The sequence below is a fragment of the Centroberyx affinis genome, unplaced genomic scaffold (assembly GCF_046629955.1).
Source record: "Centroberyx affinis isolate AG114_WGS23_722 - 3 ecotype Tasmania unplaced genomic scaffold, CSIRO-AGI_Caff_v1 ptg003235l_1, whole genome shotgun sequence".
In the NCBI taxonomy this organism is placed as follows: Eukaryota; Metazoa; Chordata; class Actinopteri; order Beryciformes; family Berycidae; genus Centroberyx; species Centroberyx affinis.
In genome coordinates, this window is record NW_027281267.1 from 145975 (window position 1) to 156550 (window position 10576).

Genomic DNA, 10576 nt, shown 5'->3' on the forward strand with positions numbered 1-10576 from the left:
GGGCCACATGTGAAAAATGTATTTAAATTCTGCGATTAATCTCAGAATTCTGAGTTTGAAGTCTGAATTCTGACTCAGGATTCAGAATTCTGACCTGGGACCTGCCTACATCCTTCCTAAATGCCACACTCAGTGTCACCCTTGCTTGAGTCTGTGCCCCACCTCGGCCACCCCAGTCAAAATGGCCTGGACACGCCACTGCTCTAAACTAATCTCTTTTAATGACTGACTGGAGAGCCACAACTTGAAGTGGGTCATACATACATTTGGCGCGCAACCCCAGATAGAGAGAGAGAGAGAGAGAGAGAGAGAGAGAGAGAGAGAAAGAGAGAGGCTTGATGCAGTCAAAGGAGAGACTGACTGCATCATTAAGGGAAGTGATACTTGGTTCCTGTTTCAGTGAAGAAGGAAGAGACTCAGAGACTTGGAGGTTCAACAGTTTAACATGAATATCCATCGTATCGCGCTCTGTTACGTCTTCCTCGGTGAGTACAGTCACTCTGTCTTTCTGTCCTTCTCTCTGTCTTTATTTCTTTCTGTCTTTTTCTACTCATACCTTTGTTTCTCCCTGTTTATCTGCCTGTACTCCTCTCTTCCTGCTGCTTGGTTTATCTTTCAGTCGGTCTGTTTCTCTAGTTCTACATTGTGGTCAGGGTTGGGCAGATCACTTTAAAATGTGTTCCATCACAGTTACTGACTGCCTCATCAAAACTGTTCTCAGTAACACAATCCAAGGGATTACCCACATTGCTGATTACTTTCAGTTACTTTCCATATTTGAGGTATGAAGGTACAAATAAGAAGAAATTTTGTCATGTTTGCATACAAAAACAAATTTTCTTCGGTGCCACATTTTATAAAGATGTAGAACAGACGTAATCCTCCTCCTAATCAGAATACCTGATATTTTAGGTATAGTATTATATATACTATTATATATTTGAAGTATTCTGTTACTAGGCAGCCGTAGCTGGATCTAGTGTAGTGTTACAGGACAGGAAACAAACTTTACTTGAAGAAACCACAGTGGCTGCTAGGTGTAAATGTTTGTTTTTTTTCACTTTTATACTAATCATAATCAAATATATCTTTTAAAAACATGGTTACTTGCTTGAAGAAGTGTTTTGCAGGAAAGAGGAAGTTGGTAGTTGCAACCAAAATTACTTTTCAAAATTACAAACTGTGGCTGAATGTGACTCACTTTTAACTTTTAACTTGCTAAATTGTTCTTTGCACCTTCTAAGAGCTGGGAAGAAAACATTTTTAATTTTCCAAGCAGTTCCAGAGGAAGAGCGGCACTGCAGCGTTAAATAACTGTTACCAACCTGACCGAGGAAACTTGTTACCTCTGAGACTGAAAACTCATTTTCATCAACCGCTGCCTTCACAACAGTCCCATGGGAAAACACACATGGGAAGTCAAAGCACATTTCACATTATATTCAATTAATTTTTTTTTTTTTTTTTTTGCCACATGAACATTTTTTCACATTTTCACCTGCCATTACATATGGCAATATTTGTTCCACATTTGGGTAAGACTTTACAATGGCCTTATTCCAGTGTATTAACCTATGGAAAAGGATTGGAAGTGCACAATATCACTGTGTAGGTACTTGAGGAAAATCTCCCTAAATACATAATATACTTACAAAGAATTTCGTCAAGTTTTCATCACACATTAATATTGTATACTTACAATACAATACAAATTAGGGGGGCAATTTTACATATAAATGTACCACATACACCCACCCGACAACAGGAAAAACAATTAAAGTAAGGGGCATTATATCTTGTTCTACAAGAAATGTAATCTAATCCTTATAAAATGCCCATGTGGTTTGGCATATGTAGGAAAAACACAAAGAGCTCTAAAAACCAGGATAGCAGAGCACAGGAGCTTCATCCGTACCCAGGACCAGCGTAACCCGGTGGCAGTGCATCTCAGAGAGGCAAATCACCCAGAGGCCTCTCTCAGACACATTGGCATCGAGCACGTTAGAACTCGAGAAGAGGAGGTGATCTAAATACCCTCTTACTCCAAAGAGAAGGTTTTTACATTTTCACTCTCCGGACTCTCACACCTAGAGGTCTGAACCATGAGATCAAACATTTTCTCTAAAATAATACACAAAAATGGTGGTAGTATCATGATGGCTCTCCCTACATATATGGGTGTTTTTCTAGACCCTGCCACACATATCTGTATTGTGTGTTTTTCAGTTATTTTTTAGATCCAGCTGACTTTTTATAGAAGGGTTCAAGACCCAACCTCTTACATTTAAGATTTCTCCTTTTCCTTAACTGAATACATTTTTTTGAACGTAGGTTATGTAGTAGTCTCTGATATATGGGATTTTGTATCTGATATTATGTTTATGCTTATATATATGATATACATGTATGTTTGATATTTTTGAAGTATGGCTTTTGTACTACTGTTTTTGCTCTATGTATCTGTTTTCTATGTACTTTATTGATTTGTTAAGTATTTTTGGATGTTTATCACCCTGGGCGGTTTGGATGATTAACCACACTTGCCATCATAGAGCTTGTCAGCCTGTGGGTGTGCATGATGTATAAATATGGGTGCGGTTTCCACTTTTCAAACATTTTGACCTGACGAAGATCCAAGTAGGATCGAAACGTTGTCATCGTTAAACTTTTGTGTCATGGAGGAAGTGTGCAGGCGTTACTCCTTTCATTGGCAGTTTTTCTGATAGCCTTGCACTTACATGATGTGAGTATAACTACTCCTTTAACACTTTATAATGCCCTTATAATATTGTAGTATTGTAAGAACACTATATTAATGTGTGATGAAAACTTGACGAAATTCTTTGTAAGTACATTATGTATTTAGGGAGATTTTCCTCAAGTACCTACACAGTAATATTGTGCACTTCCAATACTTCTCCATAGGTTAATACATGGGTTAATATGCTGGAATAAGGCCATTGTAAAGTAAAGTCTTACCCACATGTGGAACAAATATTGCCATATGTAATGGCAGGTGAAAATGTGAAAAAATGTTCACGTGGCAAAAAAAAAAAAAAAAAATTGAGTTCAATACAATGTGAAATGTGCTTTGAATTCCCATGTGTGTTTTCCCGTGGGACTGTTGTGAAGGCAGCAGCTGATGAAAATGAGTTTTCAGTCTCAGAGGTAACAAGTTTCCTCGGTCAGGTTGGTAACAGTTATTTAACGCTGCAGTGCCGCTCTTCCTCTGGAACTGCTTGGAAAATTAAAAATGTTTTCTTCCCAGCTCTTAGAAGGTGCAAAGAACAATTTAGCAAGTTAAAAGTTAAAAGTGAGTCACATTCAGCCACAGTTTGTAATTTTGAAAAGTAATTTTGGTTGCAACTACCAACTTCCTCTTTTCTTCAAAACACTTCTTCAAGCAAGTAACCATGTTTTTAAAAAAATATATATATTTGATTATGATTAGTAGAAAAGAATAGTAAAAAAAACATTTACACCTAGCAGCCATTGTGGATTCTTCAAGTAAAGTTAGTTTCCTGTCCTGTAACACTACACTAGATCCAGCCACTCAGGGCTGCCTAAACTTTTGTGGCATGGAGCAAGTGTGCAGGCTTTACTCCTTTTTTCATTATAAAGTGTTACCCACATGTGTTTTGAATGCATATGTGGGTTTTCACATGTGGCTTTTCTGTAGGAAGTGCCCTTTAGCACGGCACTTTACCCCCCATCTGCCCCAGAGCTGCTGCTCATTGGCCAACAGCAGAAGACTGTGGTTTTACTTGCAGCTCCCAGTGTGAATGTGTGGAACTGTGCGAATGTGAAGCAGCAGTTAGTGGCTAGTCTCTTACAGTAAGTACTGATCATAACTATTGATCACTCATCTTTTCAGCAGCGCTGTGTGATGTCAACACTGGTTTCGTCTTTGACACTCCCGTCCATGAGGAAGCTGAAGGAGAAAATATCACAGTTGGATGCTCGTTCACTTGGGCTGGAAACAACAAGAAGTTCTTCTGTAAGGGAGAATGCAAAAATGAAAACATTCTCATTGAAACCGATAAGGACAAAGATCAGAACGGCAGATACAGCATTGAAGATAAGAGGACTGGACTCTTCTTTGTGACGATCACACAACTGACCAAGTCTGACTCAGGAAGCTACAGGTGTGGTGTGGACAGACTTCTCACACATTCATACAAGGAGTTTGATATCACAGTGACAGATGGTGAGTTCCCACTTTAAGTCATAAAAATGTTCCTGCATATCTTTGGAGGCCTGAAGAAAGCTTTCACATCCAAACTAGATTATATTTGTTGCTGTAGATTTCCATTTGTGTTTACATAGATAAATGCCCATTTATTTAAGACTGAATATGATTAATATTTCCAATGCAATGTGTTTAGGCTTGTAACTCCGAATATTTCGATCACCACTTAGAAGAGTGTTCAATTTTTTTTTTTTATATCATGTGAATAGTTCATGATGTCATGGCCTCATAGAGTCTCTATAGTAGTTCTGTTGCAGTAAAATACCTGATAAACTCTGTAAAACTGTGACTACACACATTACAGTTAATTTAAATATTAATGACCAACCACATTGTTTAGCTACTTCTCAAAACTATATATCCTTGGTGGAACATTAATATTTAACTATAACTATTATTTAATTAATATTGATTTTAAAATATTTCTTAAATATTTTCATAGCATTTATTTTTCTCTATTTATATTTGATGTTACCACTGTTTACGTGAAAAGAAGCATCTCATCCTTCTCATGATATCAGTATTCAGTTCCATCGCATTTTTGTTGTTCACAGCTCCAACCGGTTCAACACAAACCTCGACTGTCTGTCCTGATACAACAACAGACACAACAGACACATCAGCCTTCATAACAGACAGTGAGGATGTCATTTTCTCCTCAGGAAGCTCCACTCCCTCCTCACCGCTCAGTACGACCCAACAGTCTGAACCCCCGGCTGCTCAGGATTCAACACATTCAGGTACAGTGTGATCTAAAGGTTTTAATGTCAGTATAAAACAAAACAAAAACAAAAATAGTGCAGTATGGTGTTAGTTATAATGATGATTAAATATTATACATACAAATCTATAGTAATAGTGCTACTACCACCTGCTACTGCTACTACTATCAGTTACTGATCAGCTGCTTTCGTCTCTTCTGTGGAGAATACAGTAACATTTGGCTGCTTGACTAGCTAGTTAATGTTAATGTTAGCAACTAAATTTTTCCTAGCATTCATTGTGTAGAGCACATCACATACATAGAATTACTGTATGTATGCTGTCTTGGGATCATAAAAATATTTAGCTGCTTATATTGTCATAAATCAATATAACACAGCAGTTGTGATGTCATCAAAATATTTTAATTAGAATATAATTCTGGAAGATTCCAATCACAGCTCGGTGTGATGATTTATAGTTACATTTTTACAATAATACAACTTTATTTTATCAACAGATCAATAAAGAACGGAGTTGATTTGTAGAATTTTTTGTGTGTGAAATGTGTCAGTTTAACACCACCTTGTACCGCTGAACCTGCTGCAGTGATGCTGTTTGTGGGCATGGCCTTGGTTGTCATGGTTACCATATTAGGACTGGCCATCCTTTTCCTATGCAGGAGGAGGACCACGAAACCTCCTGGTAAGACACACACACACACACACACACACACACAGACACACACACACACACAGACATGAAACCAATGTGTTGAAAATGATGCACACAGAATATATTTACATTTTAAGTAAAAATTGTAGTTTTTATCCGCTACATGATTATTTTGGGCGACTATGGATCGGACTGTGTAAAGGTCAAAACTTGAACTCCTGCTGGACAAACCTGCTGCACAATGTTTGCATCACAAAAAATCAGTCTCTTTAACTAAGCCAAGTGTTTCACCCACAGAACTTGAATGGATAGAACGGTCATTCCCATTCAAATCAATGCTCCAGGACGGTCGGAGCGGCGGCCATTTTTATGTGAACCGTTGAACTAACTTCTGTATAAACCGACGTACGGAAAGAAGAAGTTTTACAGCAAGAACCAAAGCAGCTTCTCTGTCTCCTTGCTGCCATGGATTGCTAACATGCTAATGTTGACTAGAAGAGCTAGAGAGAGAAGTCCAGTCTGTGATGAAGCTAACGTTAGCCTCGACGCTAACGTTAGCTTCCAGTTGAGTTCTGACAGTTTGCTAACAGACTCATCTGCTCAGTTCTCACAGTGTGACAGACTTTACAGCCTTAATGTCCAGACTTGTGTTGTCGCCATGTTCTGTGGTTTCACCGGTGTAAATCATGTCTGAACCTGCATGTTTTCCAGAAGCATCGAACATTCCCATGGAAACGGAGTACGCTGCTGTCACAGAGGTGAGTTTGGGGGAATTTGTGGAGTCTGACCAACATCCGTGTGTGTAAAACTGGATTAAAGGTCCCATATGGTGTAAAGCAGGACTCCCCTTGCCTCTGTGATGATAAAGGAGTTGGATGGTCTATCTAAACATGGTGAAAGTATCAAAACGCACGGTCGCCAACTAAATCCACACAATCCATATTAGAAAAGCGAGCCTCTAAACGAGCCGTTTGGACTTCTGTAACTTTGTGACGTCACAAAGGTTCGCTCATTATCATTTTTGTAAGAAATAATAGACTAACAAAGTGTTTTTTTCAAAGCGGTTGAGCGGTTGTCATTGTTTATTACCGGAGAGTCTACCTGTCGCTGCCTGTTCTGCCGGCACTGTGGCCAATCAGAACAGAGGGGTCGTTAATATTAATGAGCCTTAAAGACACAGCGACAGAAACGGCCTGTTCTTGGTAAGGCTCAGAGAGATGCTGGAAAACGAACGTGTAAAAATGGATTGAGAGTGTTTTTGGTTCATGACACCACACACACAGCTTTGAATGGAGCTCAAGACACAAAATATAACTCTGGACAGTGTAGAATATGGGGCCTTTAAAGCAAATTAAACTAACCTTCCCTTCCTGCAGGGTGACCGTGTGTATGAGGAGATCAGAGAGAAGGACAGGCCTACAGTTTACTCTTATGCCAGATACGCCGCCGGTGCTGGAGATGCTGCAGATCCAGACTGTGCTGCTGCAGGCAGCGCTGAGAACAAGGTAATGAAAGGAAATGCGGTGGTAGCATTTATGTTTCGGGCTCAGCACTGGTGGAAACGTGGACTTCCACACGTTCACACTGGACGTGACGCTTTATTCTGCCTCTGATTCCAACCAAACCCCTTAATTTTATCCCTGAAATGTCCTTAATTTCTCATCACATTAATTATCCATTAAAAATAACATAGCTTTAAAACAGTAAGGTTAGTATCATGGGTTTATAAGGGAATTATTCATGAGTTGATTCACAGAGAGACTAGAAATTAAGGGATTTTTCATGCCTTTTGTGCAGGTTTACAAGTTATTAATGAGTTATTAAAGGATAAGGCCGGTGTTTTTTTAATGCATTGCTTACCGTCAACAAATCCTGTGAAAATAACAAAATCAACAATGTGTTTGCTCTACTCCCGTAGAGAAGTATCATTTTTATCCGTCAACCCGGAAGTCATTGGCTCCAATTGTAAGCTAAAAACCTTGAAATACAGCTCACAAAGACATAGATTCAATTTTAGAAATTGCTAACTGTTACCATGAAAAGTCAGGCTGACAAATAATTCATTACGCCGGGGACTATTTTCTGTGCTACGGAACTACTTTCCTGAGATGGAAAACATGTTTACAGCTGACTTATTAAGTTGTTTGAGGAAAAAGTCGGCCGGCCCGGTGCATCGTGATCATGGGCACCGACTACATGGACGAGACGTGTTGGCAAAACAAATTCATTGCTGATTTTGTTATTTTCATAAGATTTGTTGATGGTAAGGCAATGCATTAAAAAACACCAGCCTTATCCTTTAAGCTAAAGTTCCTGTCTCCCTGAATTTTACATTAAATTAGAAGGTAAGCAGTCAAACATTGAGGGGTGTTTAAGGAGGTTTTGATGGGGTCTCCTCCATTAATAACTCCCTTGACTCACTTTAAGGGGATTTTGTTTTGCATGAATCAACAGGGTGAATCAATGTAAATGTAAGGTTACTTTAAGGGAATACTGGTTTGCAGAGTACATAGTGGGCTGCGTTTCCTGGTGCCTTCACAGGAAGTCAGAAGTAACCTCTATAGTGCCGTGTCATGAACGGAAAAAGGCCTGTGATCTTATCTCAAGCCACCAGTGTGAAGCTGTACATCAGTCTGCTCGTCCCCCCAGAGAAAGATGATCACTTTAACAGCAGCAAACGGCAGCCATAGTTGAACGTTTTGCTTAGGGAAGGTGTGACTAACAATGCGTCACTAAAACATGCAAATATTAGCTTCATGAAGTAATGTTCATCTTCTGCTCCATTCTTTCAATGATGGATTAAGCCTTTTGAATGAGCGGTGCATCTCTTCAGGTAGTTTAAAGCTGCACTACGCAAGATGTATATCTAAAAATGTAGCAGCAAAAGCGAACAGCATCCCATCCCCACTAACTGTTCCCTGTAGGTTTTTTTCCCAATTCGAATTCCTCAGTTGAATTGGAGTTGATGACTTTATTCTTGAATTGACCCGAAGCCTGGCTCTGCCTCTCCTTGTTTTCTGCTCCCAGGCTGAAGATGACTCAGACGATGTCAGCTACTCTAAAGTCTATTTCTCCAACGGTCTGAGCGATGCCTCGAGCAACAGCGCCCCCGGTGGTAACGCTGATGATGTCGTCTACTCCGTGGCCCGGTTACCCAACGCTGAAACACACAGTGAAACCAGCCCAGTTCCTCTGTACTCTACCATCACTCTACCTGGGCATTAGCTTTAAAGAGTAAACACCAAACTCAAATCTGTGTAAAGCCTGACATCTAATGGTTAAAGGCAGAATTTTAATAGCTTGAGACTTGACTTGATGCATGAAGAGAAGACTTGAGACTTGACTTGACTTGGGTTCTGGTGACTTGGGACTTGACTCTGACTTGTACTCTGATGACTTGAAAAGGTTTCTAAAGTCTTGACTTGAGATCTTGTGTTTGTGTAAATGACTCAGATTGAAAGTGATGAGATTTGTTCCAGCAGACGACTGAATTTAAATTCTGTTTTCTGAATTTGTATGGAATGATTGAATTTATTGAAGTTGAAACTGATTATAGAAATCAAACTCATGATGCTCTTACCTAGTTTTTATCCTATTAAAACCATATTGCACTAAAAAGTCCTAGATATTTAGTTTTCTTTAAGATATTAAATTGATACTGGACTCTTGATTTGTTCTGACTTGACTTGCTGTTCCACATTTAGACTTGAGACTTGACATTAATGACATGGACTTGACTTGGTAATCTACATTTAGACTTGGGACTTGACTTGAGACTTGTGCCTGAAGAAATCTGGCAGTTTGTTTTTGCCTTGCTTATCAGCAAAAAACACACATGGGAAAATATAATTTGAGACTTTATTCCTAATCTGTAGGGTGTTCTGGTAAATTCGGCATGTTTATAATCCTCCAAACAGCTGGAATTTTAACGGACCGGTCTGTTTATGCGCCGGGGAAGTGGAGTAACTGGATTAAATATGACAGAAGGTTGATTGTTGTTGGGCATACGGAGAGTGTTGTTGTCATGACAACGCTGAACAATAGAGACCAGAAATTACACATGAAAGCCAATAGCAGATGGCAATTTCAGTAGCATGCTTTTTACCTTTAGATGTCAGGCTTTACACAGATTTGGGTTTGGGGGTAAATCTACTCTTTAAATCCGCTGCATTAACTCACATTTTAAGCTTTTATTCAGGGAGTCTAGAAATTAGATTTATGGTGAGTGGAAAGTTAAGTTTGAATCCCAAGAGCCGATCTTCCCGCTGATGGTCTTGGTAGTTTTTTGGTATTTATACAAATGTCTCAAAATTAATGTCATGATTTACTGACGTTAAAATGCTAAACTCAGCACTTTTTAAGTTATAGCCCATAATGAATTTTATTGTCTAGCCAGCATTTAAGAGCAGTAAGAATAGGTGACAATTTTTTCAAATGGTTCATCTATTTTTTTTTCAAATGGTGCATATATTTTTTTGAAAATGTTAATTTCTTAAACCATCCATGATCCAGGGCGAGGTTTTAAACTGCTAGCGTTTAAGGCAAGATGTTTCTATAAGCTTTGAGTTATTATTCCATCTGCACAAATTTTATATTTTTCACACTGTTGTTATTGTATTTTGTTACTGTGTTTTTTATGCTTCATCACTGTGCAAATAAACTGAAATGAAACTAACTGACCATTGTCAAGAGGTTCTTTCATTTCCCTGTTATTAAATTTAGATAGGGAAGTGGCCGGTGGATGAAAAGCAGTGAAATATCCAACCAATATCACCATAAGCACAGTGGCTGGTAAAGCTTTAATTCCTGTTTCTTTGCTCCTAAATGTTAATTGTCACAGCAACAACATTTAGCTATGTAACATAGATTTTACATTTATGTTACATAGACTTTTTAATATTTCACAGTTTTTCCCTTTGCTATCCAACCTGTTAATAAACATGAATTCAC

At 38.7% G+C, this 10576-nt stretch overlaps 1 protein-coding gene across 6 annotated transcripts; it reads left to right on the forward strand.

The window, feature by feature from the left end:
• Positions 1-393: 393 nt before the first annotated feature.
• LOC139660180 (natural cytotoxicity triggering receptor 2-like) lies at positions 394-10281 on the forward strand. Of its 6 annotated transcripts, none has more exons than XM_071538253.1 (7): positions 394-485; positions 3875-4207; positions 4804-4989; positions 5561-5656; positions 6338-6384; positions 7003-7131; positions 8654-10281. In XM_071538253.1, the coding sequence occupies exons 1-7, from the start codon at positions 446-448 to the stop codon at positions 8849-8851; spliced, it is 1029 nt and encodes a 342-aa protein (XP_071394354.1). In that variant the 5' UTR covers positions 394-445; the 3' UTR covers positions 8852-10281. The 6 variants fall into 6 exon arrangements, with proteins under 6 accessions (XP_071394354.1, XP_071394357.1, XP_071394359.1 ...); XM_071538256.1 differs by having other exon boundaries at positions 4912-4989; XM_071538258.1 differs by having other exon boundaries at positions 5634-5656; positions 8654-8840.
• The last annotated feature ends 295 nt before the right edge of the window (positions 10282-10576 follow it).

Coding starts and splice junctions, on each gene's coding strand:
- LOC139660180 (XM_071538253.1), top strand. CDS start 446: ATGAATATCCATCGTATCGCGCTCTGTTACGTCTTCCTCG. Junction 486..3,874: donor GCTCTGTTACGTCTTCCTCG/GTGAGTACAGTC, acceptor TCATCTTTTCAG/CAGCGCTGTGTGATGTCAAC. Junction 4,208..4,803: donor TGATATCACAGTGACAGATG/GTGAGTTCCCAC, acceptor TGTTGTTCACAG/CTCCAACCGGTTCAACACAA.